Source organism: Anolis sagrei, chromosome 9 (genome assembly GCF_037176765.1).
Source record: "Anolis sagrei isolate rAnoSag1 chromosome 9, rAnoSag1.mat, whole genome shotgun sequence".
Classification (NCBI taxonomy): domain Eukaryota; kingdom Metazoa; phylum Chordata; class Lepidosauria; order Squamata; family Dactyloidae; genus Anolis; species Anolis sagrei.
The window spans coordinates 21,304,854-21,332,494 of NC_090029.1; the positions used below are offsets into that span (position 1 = coordinate 21,304,854).

The 27,641-nt window shown below is 41.6% G+C and overlaps 1 protein-coding gene across 3 annotated transcripts in view; it reads right to left on the minus strand.

The window, feature by feature from the left end:
• CSK (C-terminal Src kinase) overlaps positions 1-27,035 on the minus strand; it is a 71,911-nt gene extending 44,876 nt beyond the window's left edge. The window contains exon 1 of one of the 3 annotated variants that reach the window (XM_060755533.2): positions 26,544-27,035. Coding sequence is in view for 1 of the 3 variants with exons in the window: in XM_060755532.2 (XP_060611515.2) it covers positions 7,854-7,931 (78 nt within the window). In the remaining 2 variants the exon portion in view is untranslated. Of the gene's footprint in view, positions 1-7,853; positions 7,957-23,030; positions 23,231-26,543 lie in introns of those variants that run through there. The other 2 variants (XM_060755534.2, XM_060755532.2) reach the window with 2 other exon arrangements.
• Between the last annotated feature and the right edge of the window lie 606 nt (positions 27,036-27,641).

Sequence of the window (27,641 nt, forward strand, 5' to 3'; positions counted from 1 at the left end):
GGTTAAACATGCCCAGCTCTTGAAGCCGCTCCTCATAGGGCTTGTTCTCCAGACCCTTGGTCATTTGAGTCCTCCTCTGGACACTTTCCAGCTTAGAGTCAATATCTCCCTTCAATGGTCGTGCCCAGAATTGGAATAGTGTGATTCCAGGTAAAGTGGTCGGTCCAAGGCAGAATAGAGCATGGAGAACAGGACTTTTCTGGATCTAGACCAGGCATCCTCAAACTGCGGCCCTCCAGCTGTTTGGGCCTTCAATTCCCAGAATCCCTGACAATTGAACAAGCTCACTAGGGCTTCTGGGAGTTGGAGGTCCAAACAGCTGGATGACCGCAGTTTGAAGATGCCTGGTCTAGACACTAGACTCCGATTGATGCAGGCCAAAATCTCATTGGCTTTTTTTGCCGCTGCATGACATTGTTGGCTCATGTCTAAGGAATGCAAGACCTTTTTGATTATGAGGATAATAATACTTTTTTTACAACTCTAGACCAGTCATTCTACTTTTGCAGGACAAGCAAAAAAATATATTGTGATCAAGGAGTTGCCCAATACAGTAAGATGATGATTCAGGGCAAACAAAGGTAGCATTTCGTCACAGAAAGTGGAACTATGGAATTCACCGCAACAAGATGTCACAATGAATGATGTCCGGGGGGCTCTCATGTCAGCAGGGCCATGGATCCAAACCTATGTGTTGTCGAGAACTCAGCCATAGCAAAGCACCTGATGCACCAACCTGGACACAGCATATTATTGGAGAACACAGAAATCCTGGACCACTCTCACAACCACCATGTCAGGCAATACAAATAAGCCACTGAAATCCACAAGAAGCAGGTGAACAATCTCAACATGAAAAGGAACAAAATCTGGCTCTCAGTATTAAAAACTCTAAAATCAGGACAGTAAATGAAGAGCAACACTCAAAAAGAAGGGGAATTCAGGATAGGAAACAATCAGGGACAGATAATAATAATAATAATAATAATAATAATAATAGATTGTAGGTGAATTATAAATCCCAGCAACAACAATAATAATCTTTATTTATTACCCCGCCACCATCTACCCAATGGGGACTCAGAGCAGCTTACATGAGGACAAGCCCAAATAACAATTACAATTTTAAAAAACCAAAAACACAAACCGAAAACGCAAACAACAAACAATAACATAATTACATAAAACATCTAAATACATAACAACATAACACCCCCCAACAAAGAATTCCCCAGGCGGAAGCAGCCAGGCTTCGAAGCTGCAAGGCTATTCAATGCTAATCAAGGTGGCTAATTGCAAACAGGCAAGAGTTCTTTCTCCCACCATGGACATCATTCTACAGAAATAAAAAACCCCACTTGCCTGGTTTCCAACAGACCCCACAACGTCTGAGGATGCCTGACATAGATGTGGGCGAAACGTCAGGAGATAATGCTTCTGGAATATGGCCAGACAGCCTGGAAAACTCACAGCAATCCAATCCAAACTGAATCTATTTGGGGAAATACATGGGTGCATCTAGACTGCAGAACTGATGCAGTTTGAATCCACCAGAGAAGGTGAAAAACACTGTCAAACTACAACGGTCACGATTCCACAGCACTGAGTCATGGCAGTCCAAGTGGTGTCAAACTGCATTAATTCTGCAGTGTAGATGCGCCCAGGCTTCAGCAGCTAGAATGGCTGCCATAAAAGCCATAAAAGCTGTCAGTGCAGGGCCTCTCCATTGCTTTCCAAAAAACAGAAAGGAGTCTTGGGCTTGATTTGGACACATATAACGGGAATATTTCGTTTTCCCCTTTTCCGGTGGTCTTTGCAGGCAGGATATTAATCTCCCGGCTTTCAAAGGAAAGCCATTCACCGTCTGCCAGGGATTAGGATGAACCTGATTATCCCACATCTGGCTCGCAGGGACGTCTTCAATGTCCATTCCTAGAACGATGGAAATTCAGATGTGCAGGGCCACTCATGGAACAACGTCACCAAGACCTTTTTCAAAGGATGCCAGGCCTTCCAAATCTAGGCATTTCCAAACCAGGACAACACCAATCCAACCTCTGATGAACCTAACCATTTGGGATCAATATCAGTGGGTGTGGCCTGCCTCGGACCCACGGCCTTTGCTGGCACCGCCTCCCATGTGAGAAGGCTCCAGGGCACGTGCAGAGGGCTTCCGCTGCTGCCAAATGGGGCAATGGCCAGGATGGGGGTCAGGGCACAGGTAGGTGCAGTGCTGGGTGGGCAGGGATGGCCCTTGTCCTCCAAGGGCTGCCGCCACTGAAGCCCCCCAAAAAGGCCCATCTCCCCAGGAACACCACCTACATCGTCCTTGCCACGCTCCTCAACGAGAAGAGCGAGGTGCTGGTGAAGCAGGGGGCCAAGCAGAAGAGCTATGAGGTTGTTACGTGGCAGCAGGGTGCATGCAGCCCTAGGAGTCCAGCATGGGCACCATGTGCCAAGAGGTACAGGAGGAGACAGGACTCCAGTGCCAGCCGGTCACGCTGCTGGACATCAGGGAGTGCGGCCTCGAGTAGATCCGCTTCATCTTCCTGGCCCAGCCCACCGGTAAAGGGTCAAGGGACCTCCTTGCACTGCAGTGCCCATCAGCCTCCGCAGGGGTCAAGGGCCAGGAGCGATGGGCATTGCAATGCAGGCCCCAACCCTGGAACATAGACGGCGCCAATGCACATCCCAAATGCATCTCCCTGGCCCCTTCGACCAACAAAATGACAACACAACTATGACATATTTTGCAAAGTTGATATGTTTCGTAGGACCCTAAAACTGGAAGAGACCCCAAAGGCCATGGATGGAAACAACACCTAATAGTTGGCTTGTGCACTTTAAGTGACTGACGCTAATACGGTGTAGTTATTGCTGAGTTTTATTGCGTAGTTTTATTTAAACTTGAATGGGTTTTATGCTGTTTTATATATATTTCTTCTATGTAATTTGACCTTTTATATTTTTTTTTACTGTATTTGTATATTCTGTTGCACTATTATATGCTTTTGTAAGGGATGACTCAACCTACTGGAGGGGTTAGAGTGGGAGTTGTAGTTTACCTCACAGCCAGAGAGCACACTGGACCCCACTGATGAGTCATCTAGAGTAAACCTGCCCAACATAACAGACTTTAAGTGCCGATGGACTTTTCGGAGTTCAGCTGGCATGATGGGAGTTGTAGTTCACCCACTACAACTCCCATGCATCTAGAGTAAACCTGCCCAACATAACAGACTTTAAGTGCCGATGGACTTTTCGGAGTTCAGCTGGCATGATGGGAGTTGCAGTTCACCCACTACAACTCCCATGCATCTAGAGTAAACTTGCCCAACATAACAGACTTTAAGTGCCGATAGACTTTTTTGGGGTTCAGCTGACATGATGGGAGTTGTTGTTCACCCACTACAACTCCCATGCACCTAGAGCAAACCTGCCCAACATAACAGACTTTAAGTACTGATGGAGTTTCCTGGGGTTAACCTGGCATGATGGGAGTTGTTGTTCACCCACAACCTTATACATTTTGGACAATTAAAAAACAGACTTTTTCAAATAACCCAAGCTAGTATTCAAATAAGACTCAGAAGGGACCAGCTTCACTGGTGGTCTCCCATCCAAGAATTATCCAAGGATGCCCCTGCTTAGCTTCCTAGATTAGACAGGATCTGGTGCCTCTGACAGTATTTTGGCACTCATATCTTATTACATATACGGCATGACCCCCCAAATCTATGGGGATGTATTTCCTAGCGTTGCATGAACCCAGGGATGATACGAAAATGCAATTAACACGAAAGAGTCTGCTTAAGCGTGTTTTTTCTTCCGGGTGATGCATGTTTCGTGCTGCAGTCAAGAACTTTCTTTCCAGTTGCCTCTTGACTCCAGCGATGTCGAGGCGTTAATGCCAACGGTTACTGAGCGAGATCAGGCCCTCATTAAACAGTGGCACCTCTTTGTAATAAATCCCAAATGCCATCCCAAGGCATTCGCAATCATCCCAAATGCCAACGCTTGTTCACCACCCACTCGAGTCAAGTTCAGGCTGATGCACGTTGCACATACTACATCCGTATTTCGCGACATTAAAGCATTTCCCTTCCCTACCTATTACACTATCCCGCCAGATAATGCAAACTTATTGATATGAACCTCAATTTTGTAAGGAAAATATGGGTGAACTATTACTTCCTGCAACTTGGAAAACAAAGCATGAAAAGCCAAGAAGACTTTCTATGGGTTTGGTGGGCTTCTGCAGGCTTTGCTGTTACGGAGGTGCATCCACACTGTAGAATTAATGCAGTTTGGCACCACCTTGGCTGCTATTTAATTAAAAGGCTGGATTGGGCCCAGGAGGGGTAGGTTTGGTGCTAAAACCTACCACAGCTCTTCCCTAAATGGACAAAGACATGCAAAGCCAGAGGGATGGAGAGATGAATGCAAATACAGAGGCAAAAATAGCAACGACCTTTATCTGGGAAAATGGACGTTGTTCCAACTTTCCATTTCACCTTCCCCAGGTAACTGGATTTGACTAGAAGAACTTCCAATATATCAAGAGGTTCCTTTGTTTTTTATCCATGTTTATATTTTCAGTTATGTATTTTAATTATTCCTGGAGTCTTGAGAAGAGGTGGGTATGAAACACAATTATTATTATTATTATTATTATTATTATTATTATTATTACTACTAGCTGTCCCCTGCCACGCGTTGCTGGCAGGGGACAGCACATGGGGGGTTCTGTGTGGGAGGTTTGGTTCAATTCCATGGTTGGTGGAGTTCAGAATATTCTTTGATTGTAGGTGAACTATAAATCCCAGTAACTCCCAAACGTCAAGATTGTATTTTCCCCAAACTCCACTAGTGTTCACATTTGGGCATATTGAGTATTCGTGTAGAGTTTGGTCCAGATCCATTATTGTTTGAGTCCACAGTGATCTCTGGATGTAGGTGAACTACAACTCCAAAACCAAAGGACACTTCCCACCAAACAAAATAATAGTGTTGCATTCAATTCCATGGTTGGTGGGGTTTAGAATGCTCTTTGATTGTAGGTGAACTATAAATCCCAGCAACTACAACTCCTAAATGACAAAATCAATTTTTTTTTTAGTGAAGGACATACATTGGGTTGTTAGGTGTCTTGTGTCCAAGACACAAGACACAAATTTGGTGTCCAAATTTGGTGTCAATTCGTCCAGTCCAAATTTGGTGTCAATTCGTCCAGTGGTTTTTGAGTTCTGTTAATCCCACAACATTACATTTTTATTTATATAGATTATTATTAGTAGTAGTAGTAGTATTAGTATTAATAATAATAATAATAATAATAATAATTCCTCACTGTATTCTTTGACTTACCTATCAGGATGGATGCAATGTTTTCTTTCCCATGAGGACAGGAGATGGAAGGAAATAATATTTGGGGGTGAGATATTAATACATTTATTATTATTATTATTATTATTATTATGAATAATAATAACAATATTAATAATAATTCCTCACTGTATTCTATCAGGATGAATGCAACATTTTTGCATAAGGAAAGGAGATCGAAGGAAATAAAAAAAATAGTATTTTGGGGTGAGATCTTTTTCTTCTTCTTCTTCTTCTTCTTATTATTATTAATTCCTTACTGTATTCTTTGAATTAACTATCAGGATAGATGCAATGTTTTCCCATGAGGACAGGAGATGGAAGGAAATAATATTTGGGGGTGAGATATTAATACATTTATTATTATTATTATTATTATTATTATTATTATGAATAATAATAATAACAACCCTAATAAGTATAATTCCTTGGTGTATTATATCAGGATGAATGCAACGTTTTCCCATAAGGACAGGAGATGGAAGGACATAAAGAAAGAGTATTTTGGAGTGATATACTACTACTACTACTACTATTACTAATAATAATAATAATAATTCCTCACTTTCAAGATGGTTGCAATCCCTTCCCATGAGGACAGGAGATGAAAGAACATAAGGAAAGAGTATTTGAGATATTACCGTATATACTCAAGTATAAGCCGACCCAATTATAAACTGAGGCACCTAATTTTACCACAAAAACTGGGAAAACATATTGTCTTGATTATAAGCTGAGAGTGGGAAATGCAGCAGCAAATGGTAAATTTCAAAAGAAAAATGGACACCAATAAAATTACATTAATTGAGGCATCAGAAGGTTAAATGTTTTTGAATATATACATAACACTATCTTTTAGATAAGACTGTCCAACTCTGATTCTAAGCATCTTCAATGTGCTTTATGTATCCTTCCAATAATAATAAACATATATGTAATACTAATAATAATAATAATAGGGTTAAAATAATGGAAATGTAATAATAACAGCAATAATAGAGTAATAATAACAATAGTAAAGTAAAATAATAATAGAGTAAAATGATAAATGTAATAATAATAATAATAATAATTATAATTATAATAGAGTTAAAATAATGGAAATGTAATAATAACAGTAATAATAGAGTAATAATAATAGTACAGTAAAACAATAATGTAATAATAGAGTAAAATGATAACTGTTATAATAATAATAATAATAATAATAATAATAATAATTAGAGTAAAATAATACATGTAATAAAAATAATATCAGCGTAAAATAATATGTATTTTCATTCACTGAACCAGATTTGGCACAGATACCCAATACATCCAAATTTGAATACTGGTGGGGTTGGGGGGGGGGTTGATTTTGTTATTTGGGAGTTGTAGTTCCTGGGATTTATAGTTCACTATAATCCAAGAGCATTCTGAACTTCACCAATGATGGAAGTGAACCAAACTTGGCACAGAGAACTCCAACAGAAAGTACTGGAAGGGTTTGGTGGGCATTGGCTTTGAGTTTGGGAGTTGTAGTTCACCTACATCCAGAGAGCACTATGGACTCAAAGAATGATGGATCTGGACCAAACTCTACACGAATACTCAATATGGTCAAACGCTGGTGGAGTTTGGGGAAAATACACCTTGATATTAAAGAGTTGTAGTTGCTGGGATTTATAGTTCACCTACAAACAAAGAGCATTCTGAACTCCACCAGCAATAGAATTGAACCAAACTTGGCACACAGAACTCCCATGACCAACAAAAAAAATACTGAAAGCGTTTGGTAGGCATAGACCTTGAGTTTGGGAGTTGTAGTTCACCTACATCCAGAGAGCACTGTGGACTTGGCACAAATACTCAATATGTCCCAATGCGAATACTGGTGGAGTTTGGAGAAAATAGAACTTGTTATTTGGGAGTTATAGTTGCTGGAATTTATAGTTCACCTCTAATCAAAGAGCCCCTTGAACTCCACCAGCGATAGAATTGGGCCATATTTCCCACACAGAACCCCCATGACCCCTCTGACACCCCCTCACGACCCTCCCAGGGGTTCCGACCCCCAGGTTGAGAAACACTGATATAGTAGGTAAAGCTCATCTCCCCCCTCCACCACCCTTAATGGATCCCTGGATTCTTGATGTGAGAGGCCTGGGGCCACCAAAAGAAAGTCCTAGAATCATAGAGTTGGAAGAGAAGCAATGGCTTTCTATTTGCAGGGATGGAAATTCCAGGCCTTTTAAATAAAGGACGGAAACGTTCCAGGCGAAAATCATACATGCATACAGCTTGCTTTCTGGCATCAGCCAGAATGCCAGCATCAGCACAACGGAATTGAGATGCAACCCAATTGCAATCCCGAAGGCATCCCAAGGTGGGGTTCCACTGGCCTCCTCTCCAGGCCAAACAAGGAAGCCTGAAAGAGGGATGGAGAGAAAGAAAGAAAGAGGGAAAGGAGGAGGGGAGGGAGGACTTACGAGACCCGAACAGAGGCTGAGCCGCATCTTGGGGTTATGTAACCAGGAACGCCGGGGCACCGCCACCGCTGATGGCATGGAAACGGGTCACGGCCCCCCATCGAGGTCCCTCCCCGATGTCCCCCCCTTCCCAAGAGTAATAATAATTCACATCCTCTCCTCTCTTGCGGTTTTCCCCGGGGAGGATGGAAGCTTTGATGGAAGCGGAGGGGGGGGGGGGGACGGCTGCAGCAGAAAGGGAAGCCGGGACTGCGGAATAATCCTTCACCCGCTTGCTTCTCTGCTTGGCATCCAGATGTGGCACACAAGGACACCGGAGAGGGATTATTTCAATTTTGGTGCCCTCTTCGGAGAGCCACAGGTGCATCTACACTGCGGAATTGATGCAGTTTGAGCACTCTATAACTGCCTTGGTATCAGAGGAGCTGTCGTTTTGCAAGCCTGCTCTACTAAAGAATAATGCTGGTGCCCCAACAATCTCTATAAATAAAAATGTAATGTTCGTTTGTTGGATTAGCATAACTTAAAAACCACTGGACAAATTGACACCAAATTTGGGACAATGCACCTCTCAGGCCAACGAGTGACCATCATTCAGAAAAACACTGAAAAACACAGCAGAAGACACTTGAAAAGCCAAAACCCCCTACAAAAATTACATTACAATGCATACGCAAAACCCTATATATACACACACATATATATACACATACACACACACACACATATACGCAAACACACATATATACAAATATATACACACACAAAACATATACATCGACTGGGCCACAGCAACGCATGGCAGTGGACGGCTATTCTATATAAATAAAAATGTAATGTTCATTTGTGGGATTAACATAACTCAACAATCACTGGACAAATTGCCACCAAATTTGGCCACAAGACAACTCCTAACCCAAGGAGTGATCATCACTCAAAAAATTGATTTTGTCATTTGGGAGTTGTAGTTGCTGGGATTTATAGTCAGCCTACAATCAAAGAGCATTCTGAACTCCACCAATAATGGAATTTAAGGATCTTAAAACCTGGCTCTTCTGCTGCGCCTTTGGAGAATAGGTATACAACCCCACATTACTGCTTAGCCTCAACATTCTGTCATTGAAGTATATGTCGTCCCGTCCCCCCCTCTGTGGGAAAGCTTGATTCCTCAACCCCCGCTATAATCTGTCTCTTTTTATCTCGCCCGAGTTTTAAATTAGTTTTAATTAGTCTCTCTTTTAATCATTACATGCAGCCTGCCCATTGTCATTGTGATTGCGTCTATTGTAACTTTACATTGTTATGTATTTACATGTTTTATTTTATTATGATGTTGCTGTTCGCATTTTCGGTTGTGTTTTGGTTTCATAGAATCATAGAATCAAAGAGTTGGAAGAGATCTCATGGGCCATCCAGTCCAACCCCCTGCCAAGAAGCAGGAATATTGCATTCAAATCACCCCTGACAGATGGCCATCCAGCCTCTGTTTAAAAGCTTCCAAAGAAGGAGCCTCCACCACACTCTGGGGCAGTGAGTTCTACTGCTGAACGGCTCTCACAGTCAGGAAGTTCTTCCTCGTGTTCAGATCGAATCTCCTCTCTTGTAGTTTGAAGCCATTGTTCTGCGTCCTAGTCTCCAGGGAAGCAGAAAACAAGCTTGCTCCCTCCTCCCTGTGGCTTCCTCTCACATATTTATACATGGCTATCATATCTCCCCTCAGCCTTCTCTTCTTCAGGCTAAACATACCCAGCTCCTTAAGCCGCTCCTCATAGGGTTTGTTCTCCAGACCCTTGATCATTTTAGTCGCCCTCCTCTGGACACATTCCAGGTTGTCAATATCTCTCTTGAATTGTGGTGCCCAGAATTGGACACAATATTCCAGGTGTGGTCTAACCAAAGAGGAATACAGCATGGGGAGCATGACTTCCCTAGATCTAGACACTATGCTCCTATTGATGTTTTATTTTTATTTTAACTTGTTGCTTGGGCTTGGCCTCATCTAAGCCGCTCCATGTCACGACTGGGGAGATGGTGGTGGGGTATAAATAAAGTTTATTTATTTATTTATTTATTTATTATTGATTGTAGGTGAACTATAAATCCCAGCAACTACAATTCCCAAATGACAAAATACCCCTCCCCCCCCCCATCCTGCCAGTATTCAAATTTTGGCATATTGGGTATTTGTGCCCAATTTGGTCCAGTGAATGAAAATACATCCTGCCTATCAGATATTTACATTATGATTCATAAGAGTAGCAAAATTGCAGCTGTGGAGTAGCAACGAAAATAATGTTATGGTTGGGAGTCACCACAACATGAAGAACTGGATTAAGGGGTCACAGCATTAGGAAGGTGGAGAACCACTGGTTTGGAGTGTGTAATCCAGCACCTCCAATCAACGTAGGGCCCAGCGTTACACGAAAGGAAACAAAGCCGAGCGCCTTTGGTCCTCCTGTCTCCAAGCCATTCGCAAATTAAGTTTTGACTTGCTCTAATCGGTAAGTAATTGAATTGCTTGCAAACAGACCAGAAAGAAAACAAGATTCACCCTGTAGTCAATGAGGAAAGGGCTGGGACAGCATTGCACGGGAGATTTATGCCGATGCTTATCTTATAAGAAAGCCAAGGCTGCGTTTTGGAAAAGAGGTCAGCAGGATCTCGTCCTGAATCTGGACATCCTGGGCTGCATCTACACTGGAGGATGAATGCAGCCTGACACCACTTTCACTGCAATGGATCAATGCTGCGTACATTTACCTTCACTGTTTTTATCTAATTGGTTTTCCTTGCCCCCTATTAAAATATTCAAGGGTTAAGGTTCCGCGTTTGCATCGCTCTGGATCATTAGCATTTACGTCGTCGTTGCCCAATAAAACAAAGGAGGAAGTTGCCATTGGGAAGAAAGAGAGCGGAAAAACAAAAACAGGTAAAGACCGGCCTTTGGGCATCAAAAAACTCTTTGCAACTATTTCAGGAATCCAACAGGAATTTCTCCATTCTGTTTGCATGCTTCATTGGGTAAGAAGTTGCCTGTCAATGGAAACGTTGCATTCTGGAGTTTTCTGGTCAGGGTTTTATTTATCTACCTGTCTGGACAGTGGCTTTTATTTTACCCTTCCATTTACGTAAATAATTTGAATTTGGACCATAAACCAGGTTGAGATTTGATAGAGGCTGGTTTGCTGTTGCCTCGGAACCCGTTCCCATTCACAAGCCATGGTTTGCTAGGCCATTAATTGGAAATCAAGGCTTATTAGTTTGAGAGTTCTGGCTTGTTTACACAGTGGCTTCTTGTTACGTCTTGAATTTCTATGGACAGGCCAGTTCCATACAAAGAAACTGTGGTTTGCGTGTCAACGTGTGGCTAAAGCGCTTCTCAATCTGGGGGTCGGGACCCCGGGGGGGGGGTTCAGAGGGGACATTAAAGACCATCAGGAAACACATATTTCTGATGGCCTTAGGTGTCCCTTTGGCAGAGAAGGCTGAAGATCTCTCCGCCTGTCCTTCTCTTCCTTTTTGGAAACAGATGGTGAATCCTCCCACCAAAAGCCCTCCTCCGCTAGGATTGGCTGGACTCTCAGCAGAGACTCTAATCGGGGAAAGGAGAACAGGTGTGCTCAGTGCATGGCAGCATATGCGGGAAAGGGAGAGCATGTGAGGCTGGAGGGAGGTGCATGCCAGCGAGTCCCTTCAAGGCATGGGGATTCTGTGTGGGAAGTTTGGTCCAATTCAATCATTGGTGGGGCTGCATGGTTTTGAACTTCAAGGTTAGCAGAAGCTGGGGCTAACAGCAAGAGCTCACCCTATTCCCTGGATTTGAACCACTGACCTTTCAGTCAGTAAGTTCAGCAGCTCAGTGGCTTAACCGGCTGCACCACCAGAGGCTCCTAATAATAATAATAATAATAATAATAATAATAATAATAATAATACTCTGGCTGGCTCAAACAATTAGCTGAGAAAATGTCATGCCAGATTAAGCCTGATCACATCCACACTTAATAATAATAATAATATAAATCAAGATGGCACAAATGATTATCTGAGAAAATGTCACACCAGATTAAGCCTGATCACATCCACATATAATAATAATAATAATAATAATAATAATAATAAAAGGTCACCTGACTTGGACCTGCATGCATTATTCAAAAATACATCACACAGCCCTAGACTTTTGGGAAGTGTTTGACTTATGATTTTGTGATACGAAATCCAGCGTATAGATCTTGTTTGCTGTGACATACTGTGTTTTTGTGTCAGTAAAATAATAATAATAATAATAATAATAAAGCCAGCCCAAATGATTAGCTGAGAAAAGTCATGTCAGATTAAGCCTGATCACATCCACATAGAATAATAATAATAATAATAACAATAATAAAGCAGCCCCAAAAGATTATCCGAGAAAAGTCACGTCAGAATGAACCTGATCACATCCACATATAATAATAATAATAATAATAATAATAATAATAATATTCAAGCCAGCCCAAATGATTAGCTGAGAAAAGTCATGTCAGATTAAGCGTGATCACATCCACAAATAATAATAATAATAATAATAATAATAATAATCAAGCAGCCTCAAATGATTAGCTAAGAAAATGTCATGTCAAATTAAGCCTGAGCACACCCACATTGAAGAATTGTAATAAAAATAAATAATAATAATAATAATAATACTCTGGCTGGCCCAAACGATTAGCTTTCTCCAAGCGTCCCTGTTAATTTCCCAGTGCAAACACTGCACAAAGCCTTGTCTCCTCCAATAACTCAACAAACAAAAGCTTTTCCAGTACAAAACCAACACCGCAAGCGCGAAAAGACCCGAAAGTGCTGTTTTAACAGAAATCCCCCTTTGCCCCGTCCGTTGCTCAGTAGCCGGCCGATCTCGATGGCTACCAAGCAGCAGTCTGCTTTATTGAGATTCAATGGCATCGAAAGTAATTACAGAGCCCAGAGAGAGGGGGGGGGGGGCAGAAAAAGAGAGGAAAGAAATGCAAATTACAGGCCATGCGCTTTATATTTCAGGGACAGAATTAGATGCAATTATGGCAACAACAACAAATAAAAAGAGAGATGGCAAGGGAGGAGAAAAGGTGATGGAGGGCAAATGTGGCCTAATTCTGTATTTCAACATCTGCATTTGAAATAATCTGCATTTCAACATCTTGTATTTTGTATTGTCGAAGGTTTTCATGGCCAGAATCACTGGATTGTTGTAGGTTTTTTCGGGCTATATGGCCATGGTCTAGAGGCATTCTCTCCTGACAGTTCACCTGCATCTATGGCAAGCATCCTCAGAGGTGGTGTGGTCACTAACCTCACTAACCACTATGAGAATTTCGGGGGGAGGGGGGCTGAAGCCTCTCAAGCCCCCCCCCCCTTCCAGCTACATGCCTGGGCTTGGCCCCATGTAAGCTGTCCAAGTTCCCATCGGGGAGATGGTGGCGGGGTACAAATAAAGATTATTATTATTATTATTATTATTATTATTATTATTATTGGAAAACAAGCAAATGTGAGTAGATCAATGGGTACTGCTCTAGTGGGAAGGTAACGGCACTCCATGCAATCATGCCGGCCACATGGCCTTGGAGGTGTCGATGGACAATGCCAGCTCTTGGGCTTAGAAATGGAGATGAGCACAAACCCCAGAGTCTGACACAACTGGACAATGTCAAGGGGAAACCTGTTTCCAATCTCCCCTTTTTGGGCGAAGTCCTGGAACATGTGTTGGCCTCACAACTCCAGGTATTCTTGGAAGACACGGATTATCTGGATCCGGCACAGTCTGGCTTTAGACTGGGACGTGGAACCGAGACAGCCGTGGTCACCTTAGTGGATGATCTATGCCGGGAGCTGGACAGGGGGAGGGTGTCCCTGTTGGTTCTGCTGGAGTTCTCAGCGGCCTTCGATACCGTCGACCATGGTATCCTTTTGGGACGCCTCACTGGAATGGGCCTGGGAGCACTGTCTTACAGTGGCTCCGGTCCTTTCTGGAGGGTCGCACCCAGAAGGTGTTGTTAGGAGACACCTGTTCAGCCTCACATCCTTTGTTTTGTGGGGTTCCTCAGGGCTTAATACTGTCTCCCATATTGTTCAACGTATACATGAAGCCGTTGGGGGAGATCATCCGGAGTTTCAGGGTGCGGTGTCACCTGTACACAGATGATGTCCAACTCTGTCACTCCGTCCCACCCGCTACTAAGGAGGCTGTCCAGGACCTGAAACGATGCTTTTCCACTGTGACGGTCTGGATGAGGACGAACAAATTGAAACTGAATCCAGACAAGACAGAGGTCCTCCTGGTCAGTTGCAAGGTCGAACAGGGCATAGGGTTACAGTCTGTGTTGGATGGGGTCACACTCCCCCTGAAGACGCAGGTTTGCAGCTTGGGTGTGATCCTGGAGTCATCACTGAGCCTGGAGCTCCAGGTCTCGGTGGTGACCAGGGGAGCATTTGCACAGTTAAAACTTGTGTGCCAGCTGCGCCCGTACCTTGGCCACGGTGGTCCACGCTCTGGTTACATCCTGTATAGACTACTGCAACGCTCTCTATGTGGAGTTGCCTTTGAAGACGGTCCGGAAGCTTCAACTAGTCCAATGAACGGCAGCCAGGTTGTTAACAGGAGCGGTGCTCAGGGAGCATACAACCCCCTTGTTGTGCCTGCTCCACTGGCTGCCGGTTTGCTACTGGACCCAAGTCAAAGTGCTGGCTTTGGCCTAGAAAGCCATAAACGGTTCTGGCCCAACTTACCTGTCCGAACGTATCTCCCCTTACAAACCACTGAGGACTTTAAAATCATCTGGGGAGGCCCTGCTCTCGGTCCCGCCTTCGTCACAAGCACGTTTGGTGGGGACGAGAGACAGGGCCTTCTCAGTGGTGGCCCCTCGGCTATAGAACCCCCTCTCTTGGGAGATCAGATCTGCTCCCTCCTTTTTGGAGGCAAGTTAAAATGTGGCTATTCGAGCAAGCGTTTACAAATACAGAGTAGCTAATCAAGGAAATCAAATGACCTGATAACGGAACTGGACAACGCTTGAGAATAATGAGACGCTGATGATGTTGCTTTTACTGCTTTTGTGATGTTTTATACTGTTTAATGTTTTTTTATCTATATTATGTTTTATGTATACTGATTTGTTGGAAACCGCCTTGAGTCGCCGATTGGCTGAGAAAGGCGGTATACAAATACAGTAAATAAATAAATAAACCTTGACCTTTACTACCTTTATATTTTTATGTTAGAGCCCATTAGGAAATGACATTTATAACTCAGGAACAAAAGTCATGTTAAATAGTGTAATCAAAGCAGACAATCCGGATTTTATATAATAATAATAATAATAATAATAATAATAATCCACAGATATATAAACCCATTTTCCTAGTTCCAACAGACCTCACTATCTTTGAGGATGCTTGCCATAGATGCAGGCGAAATGTCAGGAGAGAATGCCTCTAGAACATGACCATATAGCCCAAAAAAACCTACAACAACCCATTGATTCCGGCCATGAAAGCTTTCGACAATACAATAATAATAATAATAATACTTTATACCCTGCCACCATCTCCCCAGGGGGACTCGGGGCGGCTTAAATGAGGCCAAGCCCAACAACACATCATTAAAACAACAAAGCAGTAAGCAAATAAAACAATACAATTAATATAACTCACATATAGGCATATATGGCAGTGTAGATGGGGCACTGTTCAATCAGACTGCGAGTCAACCTGGCAAGAGATTCACAGCAACAAACCTCCAATTTTCGGAACAGGAAGGACACACCTCAACGAACATCAACCGAGTAAAGACACAGATTTCTAAAGGACTCAATTCAGTCACAGCACAAAACCCCAGGCCTATGACCAAACTATTTTTATTTTTATTTATCGTGTCAGGAACAAACCAAACAGTTGTATTGCATTTTTTAACAAACAAACAAACAAAACACAAAGTTTGCAAGCTTGGTAGTTGATTAAATGTCCTTTGACCAATAGTTGGCCACTTGGAGTACCTCTGGTGTTTCTATAAGAAGTCCTCCATGGTGCATGTGGCAGGACTCAGTCTGCATTATAGTCAGTGGTCTGAGGTTTGCTCTCCTTCACACTTGCATGTCGTGGATTCCACTTTGTGGCTCTGCATCTCATGGTGCCAGAGCGCAGTCTGTTCAGTGCCTTCCAAGTCACCCAGTCTTCTGTGTGCCCAGGGGGGAGTCTCTCATTTGGTATCAGCCATTGATTGAGGTTCTGGGTTTGAGCCTGCCACTTTTGGACTCTTGCTTGCTGAGGTGTTCCAGCGAGTGTCTCTGTAGATCTTAGAAAACTATTTCTTGATTTAATACGTTGACGTGCTGCCTGATACCAAACAAGGGATGAGCTGGAGATGTCACTGCCTTGGTCCTTTCACCATTGGCTGCTACTTCCCGGCGGATGTCAGGTGGTGCAATACCAGCTAGACAGTGTAATTTCACCAGTGGTGTAGGGCGCAGACACCCCGTGATAATGTGGCATGTCTCATTAAGAGCCACATCCACTGTTTTAGTGTGGTGAGATGTGTTCCACACTGGGCATGCGTATGCAGCAGCAGAGTAGCATAGTGCAAGGGCAGATGTCTTCACTGTGTCTCGTTGTGATCCCCAGGTTGTCCCAGTCAGCTTTCATATGATATTGTTTCTAGCGCCCACTTTTTGCTTGATATTCTGGCAGTGCTTCTTGTAGGGCACGGTCCAGAGTGACTCCCAGACCAAACTATAATTCCCATGGTTTCACTGCATTGAGCCACAGCAGTTCCAAGTTATGCCAAACTGTGTGGCGGAGGCTCCTTCTCTGGAGGCTTTGAAGCAGAGGCTGGATGGCCATCTTTTGGGGGTGCTTTGAATGCGATTTTCCTGCTTCTTGGCAGAATGGGGTTGGACTGGATGGTGGCCCTTGAGATCTCTTCCAACCTTGACCTTCTAGGAATTCATTCTACATTTCCAGAGAGAGGCCTGGCTTTTCAACAACGCTGGCGGTTGCTGGCAGGCTTATCTCCTCTCTGCTGGCCTCTCTTGTTCTTCCTGTTCACATGTTCTCCATAAAGGGTTCCAAAGGGAATGGCAGTTTTATCTCGAGCACTGCGCATGGGGCAGTGAGTCCGGCTCCGTCCTCACTCAAACTTCGTTTGCATTACTTGCTATTAAGTGTGGTCCTAAAATTCCCCGTCCACAGCGTGCATTTCACCCGCACTTTTTCACTCTCCTCTTCCAAAAATGCCGATGCTGCTAAAAGGCTTTGGCTACATAGAGAACAAGGGGGAGATCTACTGCCCCCGCCCCCCAAACACCCATGGAATTGGGTAAAGGCAGTGTTTCTCAACCTTCCTAAAGCCGTGACCCCTGAATACAGTTCCTCATCTTCTGGTGACCCTCAACCATCACGTTATTTTTGTTGCTACTTCATCATTGTAATTCTGCTATTGTTATGAATTGTAATGTAAATATCTGATATGCAGGACATATTTTCATTCACTGGACCAAATTTGGCACAAATACCCAATACACCCAAATTTGACTACTGGTGGGGTTGGGGGGGGGGTTGATTTTGTCATTTGGGAGTTGTAGTTGTTGGGATTTATAGTTCACTTACAATCAAGGACCATTCTGAGCTCCACCAATGATGGAATTGAACCCAACTTGGCACACAGAACTCCCATGACCAATAGAAAATACAGGAAGGGTTTGGTGGGCATTGACCTTGAGTTTGGGAGTTGTAGTTCACCTAAAAATAGAGAGCACTGTGGACTCAAACAATGATGTATCTGGACCAAACTTGGCACAAATACTCAATATGGCCAAATGTGAACACTGGTGAAGTTTGGGGAAAATAGATCTTGACATTTGGGAGGTGTAGTTGCTGGGATTTATAGTTCACCTGCAATCAGAGTATTCTGAACTCCACCAATGATGGAATTGTGTCAAACTTTGCACACAGAACTCCCATGATCAACAGAAAATGCTGGAAGGGTTTGGTGGGCATCGACCTTGAGTTTGGTAGTTGTAGTTCACCTACATCCTGAGAGCACTGTGGACTGAAACAATGATGGATCTGGACTGAACTTGGCACAAATACTCAATATGGCCAAATACGAACACTGGTGGAGTTTGGGGAAAACAGATCTTGACATTTGGGAGCTGTAGTTGCTGGGAATTATAGTTCACCTACAATCAAAGAGCATTCTGAACTCCACCAATGATGGAATTGGGTCAAACTTTGCACATGGAACTCCCATGATCAACAGAAATGCTAGAAGTGTGTGGTGGGCACTGACCTTGAGTTTGGGAGTTGTAGTTCACCTACATCCACAGAGCACTGTGGACTCAAACAATGATGGATCTGGACCAAACTTGGCAGAAATACTCAATATGCCCAAATGTGAACACTGGTGGAGTTTGGGGAAAATAGACTTTAACATTTGGGAGTTGTAGTTGCTGGGGTGTTCCAAGAGCATTCGGACCCCACCAAGCATAGAATTGGACCAAACTTCCCACACAGAGGCCCCCCCATGACGAACAGGAAATACTGTGTTTTCTGATGGTCTTTGGTGACCCCTCTGGCACCCCTTCACGACCCCCCCCCCCCGGGGTCCCGGCCCGCAATGTGAGAAAGGCTGGATTTTGGCATCAATGCTACTTAAGTACCCTTTATTGCAAACGCTTCCCTTTTCAAATGCTGTTAGACTATCCTCAAATTCCCAGCCATTTAGGTCATGATGCCAGGGGGCTTCTGGGAACTGAAGTGCAAAAAGGGTCAACACCACTGCTCTTAAGAATAACAAATAAACGCTATCCCCCATTTATTATTATTATTATTATTATTATTATTAATAATAATAATAATAATAAATGTGATTGGGGCAAACTAATGATAGTATAGGGATAGATTTGCATTTAATTTCTGTTTTGTTTTGTAATTTATTGTCCAAATCCAGGCTGGCAGACCTTGTGACGAAAGAGCTCCCGCAGACCCAACACAAAAAGGAAAGGATCAATTCCCTCCCGAAAGTCCCACCAGATGCCCATCATGCTGGCACGGGATTTTAATCCTTCCCTTACAAATGAGCTGAGAGCCGCATCCCCTGAGCTTTTGAAAATCTCTCATCACATCACATCAAAAGCCTACCAAGGAGGCTTCTCTGCGGAGCTGCATTCGCTCCTCCATTCTCTGATGGCTCAATGTTGCTTTTCATGGCCAAGGAGACGCCGTTTCCTTCGCCCGCCCGGCCTCCATATGCTGCCCAAATGGTGGAAAAGAAAAGGAAGAGCCTGACCAGTGGCCATGAATAGCTTTGTTGTCTTCTTGCAGCGCGGATAGGAAACAAGGATGCTCCAAGAGAGGCACACTGCAGCATTATTATTATTATTACTATACATTATACTATACCATACTATCCGATACCTGCCCCAACTCAAACCAAGAGGAGAGGTAAGTAAATAATAATAATAATAATAATAATAATAATAATATATTAATTTACTAATAATTTACTAACGGCGCTCCATGCAGTCATGCCGGCCACATGACCTTGGAGGTGTCTATGGACAACGCTGGTTCTTCGGCTTAGAAATGGAGATGAGCACCACACCCCAGAGTCAGACATGACTGGACTTAATGTCAGGGGACAACCTTTACCTTTTACCTATGCCATACTATATTATACCAGCCCCAACTCAAACTATGAGGAGAGGCAGATGATGGTGGTGGTAATGATTTATTCTATACCATACTATTCCTGCCCCAACTCAAACTGAGAGGAGAGGCAAGTAAGAACTATTATTATTATTATTATTATTATTAATAATTTATACTACACCATACTACAAGCTCCCAGTGGCGCAGTGGGTTAAACTGCTGAGCTGCTGAACTTGCTGACCGAAAGGTCGGCAGTTCAAATCCAGGGAGCGGAGTGAGCTCCAGCTGTTAGCCCCAGCTTCTGCCCACCTAGCAGTTCGAAAACATGCGAATGTAAATATATCAATAGGTACTGCTCCGGTGGGAAGGAAATGGTGCTCCATGCAATCATGCCAATGGCCACATTGATTGTCTACGGACAACCCCCAGAGTCGGACACGGCTGGATTTAATGTCAGGGGAAACCTTTACTACTGGTTAGTAAGATTAACAACATTAGTAAATACTCCACATTAACTGCTTTGAACTGCATTATGTGAGTCTACATTGCCCTGTAATCCATATTATCAAAGCAACAACAACATTTATTGTGGTCTAAAGACCCTTAATTCCATAGGTGTACAAGGTATGCATCGTTAGTAAGATCAATGACATTAGTAAAAAATAATCCACATTGTCTGCATTATGAGTCTGCACTGCCATAAAATCCAGATTATCAAAGCAACAACAACAATTATTGAGGTCCAAAGACCCTTAATTTCATAGGTGTATAATGTACGCATGGTTAGTAAGATTAACAATATTAGTAAAATAATCCACATTACCTGCTTTGAACTGGATTGTATGAGTCTACACTGCCATATAATCCTGTTCAAAGCAGATAATCTGGATTTTATCTGGCAGTGTAGAAGTAGCCAGTGTAGAAGGGGCCAAAGGAGCAGAAAATACATATATTAAATACACAGAATGAAGATTAAATCAGCAATACTAGTAAAATGTGCATTTAAAACCAATGTCAGGTGATAGCAAGGAAGCCATGGGTCAGGATTGTTGGTGTGATGTCATCGATCCATCTGCATACACTACAAATCCCTTGCTATGGGCCTCCTAAGTGTTTTGCACAGTTTCAGGGTATGCATCGATTGACCCATATGTCTCTATGCATAAAAGGTAAGCCACCTCATGGGTCTAAAATGGGGCAACCTCAAAACTTCACCCTTTTGCAAGTTCTCCAGAACCAATGTCTGCAGGAAGCGGTGCATGCATGCATGGGGCTTTTTATCTCAAACCACCGAAAAGGAACTTCCTTCCGTCTCTTCTGAGAATGAAGAGCAAAAGAAGAAAAGGAGGCGTGACGACAAGGAGGAGAATCCACCCCACCAAGGAGAGCCACCACGTCCCCCAGGACCACGTCACAACTTGGCCCTCATTCAAGCGCATGAGGCAAAGATGTCCCCTGTATACAGAAAGACATCACACCACGCCACACGATTTTTGTTCCTGGGTTATACATGCCATTGCCTAATTGGTTCGATCATAAAAACGGGGAAAGTTTATTAAATGGCCCAAACTTGGTTTTGGCCGGGCATCCCGCAGCACATTTTGCCATAGTTTTGCCATGAATGCCTCATCAAGTCTCAACCGATTCAATATAGTTAGCGGCAGCCACAAAAACAAAGTTTCTGGAGGAGAACAACTACTTTCAAAGTCAGCACCGCACGAGTAAACAGGAAATCACACTTTCAAACCAGGAACAGAATTATTATTATTATTGAAATTTTGTTGCATAGTGTTCTATTTTGCAAGGGGAAAGGCCTAGTTTACCTGACACAAACCTGCAAGGAAAAAGCAAACAGCCCTCAAAGAAGTGCGGGCTCAGCACCCAAAGCAAGTATTTACCAAACAACAACAACAAAACCAAAAGGGGCCAATGGCACTTCTCTACCAGTATTTTTTTCTCTATCATTCTTTTCTACTATCTATCTGCCTGTCTAACTTGGCCCTCTTTCTATCCGTCTAACTCTCTGTCTATCTTCTGTCTATCTATCTTTCTGTCTTTCTATGTGTCTATCTGTCTCTCTATCTTTCCATCTGTTTATCTGTCTGTCTGTCTTTCTATCCATCCATCCATCCATACACCCATCTACCTTTATCTCTATCTATCTATCCATCCATCCATCCACCCACACATCTACCTTTATCTCTCTCTCTCTCTATCCATCCATACACCCATCTACCTTTCTCTATCTATCTATCTATCCATCCATCCATCCATCCATCCACACATCTACCTTTATCTCTCTCTCTCTCTCTATCCATCCATCCACACATCTACCTTTATCTCTCTCTCTCTCTATCCATCCATCCACACATCTACCTTTATCTCTCTCTATTAATCCACCCATCTACCTTTATATCTATCTATCTATCTATCTATCTATCTATCTATCTATCTATCTATCCATCCATCCATCCATCCATCCACCTTTATCTCTCTCTCTCTATCCATCCATCCACACATCTACCTTTATCTCTCTCTCTCTATTAATCCATCCACCCACCCACCTACCTTTATCTCTATCTATCTATCTATCTATCTATCTATCTATCCATTCATCCATCCATCCACACATCTACCTTTATCCCTATCTATTTATCTATCCACCCACCCACCTTTATACATATCTATCCATCCATACCTTTATCCCTATCTATCTATCTATCTATCTATCTATCTATCTATCTATCTATCTATCTGAGTGCCTGTCTGTCTTTCCATCTATCTGTCTATCTATCTCTCCATGTATGTGTCTATGTATGTATGTATGTATGTATGTATGTATCTGTCTGTCTATCAATCTATCTGTCTGTCTATCTATCTATCTATCTATCTATCTATCTATGTGTCTGTCTGTCTTTCCATCTGTCTGTCTGTCTATCTATGTGTGTGTCTATCTTTCTACATATCTATCTATCTTTCCATCTTCCTGTTTCTCTTTCTACATGTCTATCTTTCTATCTATCTTTCTGTGTGTCTGTCTGTCTATATCTGTATGTCTATCTATCTATCTTCCTGTCTATCTATTTATTGATCTTTCTGTATGTCGATCTTTTTATCAATCTGTCCGTCTATCTCACATGCAAAACTGACATGCCACAAATAAAATAACTTCCAAATTAAAAAAGTAAGGAACCAATGGGATCCTATGCTGCTTCTACATCACCACCTCCATCCTTTCTCTATTTCTCTCTCTGATTCTTTCTTTCTGTCTCTCACACACATAATAATAATCCAGAATATATTAAGGAATCAATGGGAGCTCATGGTGCATTTCCACCTCATTCATTCATTCACTCATGCTTTTTTTCTTCTTTTTCCTCTGCATCTATCTGTTCATCTCTCTGTCTCACACACAAGCAGGAAGTTGTCATCCCCGCCCCAAAAATATTCCAGGAAAATAAAATTACGGAACGCATAAGGAAACAATGGTACCTCTCCATCACTTGCTCTTTCGTTCTCTTTCCTTTTCTTTCTCACACGAAAAATAATTTAAACATCCAGGGGAAAAAATACTAATGAACCAATGGAACCTTATGGCATTTCTCCATCAGCCCCACTTTCTTCCTCCTTTTAATTCTGTCTTTCTTGCAACGCCCACAAGGAAGAAGAAAGAAGGACCTTTAGGGAAGTGACAGGCCTTCCACTGCAAGGCAAATACCTCCCTTTCTGTTTATTGGGGGGGGGGGGGGGGAGGATCCTTATTTAAAGGGCCAGAGACCCCCTTTTTATTTAATTTGTTTATTTATATCCCACTTTCTCTCTCCATATGGAGACCCAAAGAGGCTCACAATCAAAAAACATGACAACGTAAAATACACAATAATAAAACAGTATATCGTTATATATTATCAGTAGTAACTATATTAGCATTACGATAGCACAATATTATTATATATTATTATATTGTATTATTATTACATTGTATTACATTATACTATTATCAATATTATATGTAAATACAATATATAATATTATGAGTACACAACAATATTACTATTATACATTACTATAGCGTACTATACCATCGTACTGCAATATTATTAGTACACATTGCATGCAATATATAATCATTATATTATAATATTATTAGTATTATATTGTATTACAATATTATGATCAATATAATATGATCATAATATTGAAAGCCTTTGACAACATATTATATTAGCATAGCACAATATTAGTATTATATATTATTATTTAGGACTATACCACTGTACTGCAATATTATTAGTCATATTACATGTAATATATATAATTATTATATTGTATTATTATTAGTATTATACTGTATTACAATATTATGATCATATTATATTATTATATTATTAGCATAGCACAATATTAGTATTATATATTACTATTTAGTACTATACCACTATACCACAATATTACTAGTCAGATTAGTATTAGTATTAGATTATTATATTTTATTATTAATAATATCATATGTACATACAATATATTATATTATATTGTATTATTATTAGTTTTATATTGCATTTCATTATAATATTATGATCAGTATTCTATACATACAATATATTATATTATTAGTTTTAATATAATCTTGTATTAACCACGATACTGTAATATTATATAATTATTATATTATTATTATCAGTATATTGTATTGCAATATTATGGTCAATATTATATGTACATACAATATATATTATTAACATAGAACAATATTTGTACTATATATGACTATATTATACTATACCACTACATTAGTAATATTACATGTAATACATATAATTTTTATATTGTATTATTATTAGTATTGTATTACAATATTATTAGTATAGCAATATATTTCTCCTAGATATGACTATATTGTACTATACCACTATACTGCAATATTAGTCATATTACAGGTAATATAGATAGATAGATAATTACTAGATTATTATATTGTATTATTAGTATTGCCTTGTATATATTATTAGCATAGCACAATATTGGTACTAGATATGACTGTTTTGTACTATACCACTATACTGCAATATTATTAGTCATATTACATTACATGTAATATATATAATTATTATATTGTATTATTATTACATTGTATATATTATTAGCATAGCACAATATTAGCATTATTAGATATGCCTATATTGTACTATACCACTATATTGCAATATTGTTAGTCATATTATAAGTAACATATAACTATATTATAATGCAATATTATTAATAATGTTATATGTAATATTGAATATACAATAATTACATTATTATATTGTACTATATTATTATACCACTTTTCAGGGGAAATAATAATAGGGGGTTTAAGGCTCCTTTTCTCTCCGTTTGGGTGGGCTCTCCTCGCTATGGACTAGCGCCTTGAGTGGGAAATACATTAGACAATGGTAAATATATAATTATATTATGCTGTATTATTATAACACCTTTCAGGGGAAATAATATTAATATTAATAATATTATTACTTGGGGGTTTGAGGCCCCTTTTCTCTGCCTTTGAGTGGGCTCTCCTCGCTGAGGACTAGCACCATGAGTGGAAAACACATTAGACCATGGTAATTATATTATTATATTGTCCTGTATTATTATACCACCTTTCAGGGGAAATAATATCAATATTAATTAGGGGTTTGAGGCTCCTTTTTTCTCCTATTGGGTGGGCTCTCCTCTCTGAGGACTAGCGCCTTGAGTGGGAAACTCATTAGACCATGGTAATTATATTATTATATTGTGCTGTATTATTATACCACCTTTCAGGGGAAATAATATCAATATTAATTGGGGGTTTGAGGCCCTTTTCTCTGCCTTTGGGTGGGCTCTCCTCGCTGAGGACTAGTGCCTTGAATCGGAAACACATTACACCTTGGTAATTATATTATTATAATGTGCTTTATTATTATACCTCTTTTCAGGGGATTGTGCTGTATTATTACACCACCTTTCAGGAGAAATGAAATTAATATTAATTGGGGGTTTGAGGCCCCTTTTCTCTCCCATTGGGAATATTATTATTATTATTATTATTATTAATATAATAATTATATTATTATATTGTGCTTTATTATCATACCACTTTTCAGGGAATTGTGCTGTATTATTACACCACCTTTCAGGGGAAATGAAATTAATATTAATTGTGGGTTTGAGGCTCCTTTTCCCTCCCTTTGGGTGGGCTCTCCTCACTGAGGACTAGTGCCTTGAGTGAGAAACACATCAGACCATGGTAATTATATTATTATATTATATATCAGGGGAAATAATATTAATATTAATTGGGGGTTTGAGGCTCCTTTTCCCTCCCTTTGGGTAGGCTCTCCTCACTGAGGACTAGTGCCTTGAGTGGGAAACACATCAGACCATGGTAATTATATTATTATATTTTGCTTTATTATCATACCACTTTTCAGGGGATTGTGCTGTATTATTATACCACCTTTTCAGGAGAAATGAAATTAATATTAATTGGGGGTTTGAGGCCCCTTTTCTCTCCCTTTGGGAATATTATTATTATTAATATTAATATAATAATTATATTATTATATTGTGCTTTATTATCATACCACTTTTCAGGGGATTGTGCTGTATTATTACACCACCTTTCAGGGGAAATGAAATTAATATTAATTGGGGGTTTGAGGCCCCTTTTCTCTCCCTTTGGGTGGGCTCTCCTCGCTGAGGACTAGCGCCTTGAATGGGAAACACATTAGACCATGGTAATTATATTATTATATTGTTCTATATTATACACATTAGACCATGGTAATTATATTATTATATTATATATCAGGGGAAATAATATTAATATTAATTGGGGGTTTGTGGCCCCTTTTCTCTGCTTTTGGGTGGGCTCTCCTCTCTGAGGACTAGCGCCTTGAGTGGGAAACACATTAGACAATGGGCCCCAAAGCCTTAGAACCCCCCCCCCCCATCCCCTTCCCTCCTTGATGGTCTTACCTTTCTCCTGGAAGAATGGAGAGGTGGAAAGGTGTCTCCCCCCAAAGTGATGCTGATCTTCCTGGGTTATTCCATGCAGGGGGGAGGGACACAAGGATACCAGAAGAGAGGGGTTTCTGGGGCAGGGGGGGGGGGGGAGAAGAAGGGTCCCAAGGCAGGGAGATCCGGGTTAAAGGGGGAGGGGAGAGAAGGAAGGAAGGAAGTGTGAGGAAAGGGAAGAGGAAGAGAGAGAGAGGGAGGGAGAGAGGGGGAGGCTCCACAAGGGAAGGCGGCCCACCACCCGGAATGGAAGGCTTCTGGCCGGCTTTTCTTTGGAAAGCGAGACTGAGAGAGAGAGAGGAAGAGGAAGGAACGCCCCTCTCTGGCCTCCCCCCGCTCCCCTCCTTCTTTTCCGGCCTCTTTCTCCCTCTCTCTCTTTCTCTCCTTCCTTCCCTCCCTCGCAGGGCCTACTCCAGGGAAGCCGAGCCCGGGCCGCCCCGCAGGAGCCACGGCGCATGCGCGGGAGGGACGCCGCACACTCCCTCCTCGGCCACTAAAGAGGACCTCGCGCCACCTACAGGCCAATCCTGTCACGGCACCCTCCTCCCCTGTGTCATAGAATCCTTGAGTTGGAAGAGACCTCATGGGCCATCCAGTCCAACCCCCTGCCAAGAAGCAGGAACATTGCATTCAAAATGAAGTTCACCAGTGACAAATGTAAGATACTCCACTTTGGCAGAAAAAAATGAAATGCAAAGATACAGAATGGGGGACAATGCCGGGCTCGAGAGCAGTACGTGTGAAAAAGATCTTGGAGTCCTCGTGGACAACAAGTTAAACATGAGCCAACAATGTGATGTGGCGGCAAAAAAAGCCAATGGGATTTTGGCCTGCATCAATAGGAGCCTAGTGTCTAGATCTAAGGAAGTAATGCTACCCCTCTATTCTGCTTTGGTTAGACCACATCTGGAATATTGTGTCCAATTCTGGGCACCACAATTCAAGAGAGATATTCACATATTTATACATGGCTCTTATCATATCCCCTCTCAGCCTTCTCTTCTTCAGGCTAAACATGCCCAGCTCCTTAAGCCGCTCCTCATAGGGCTTGTTCTCCAG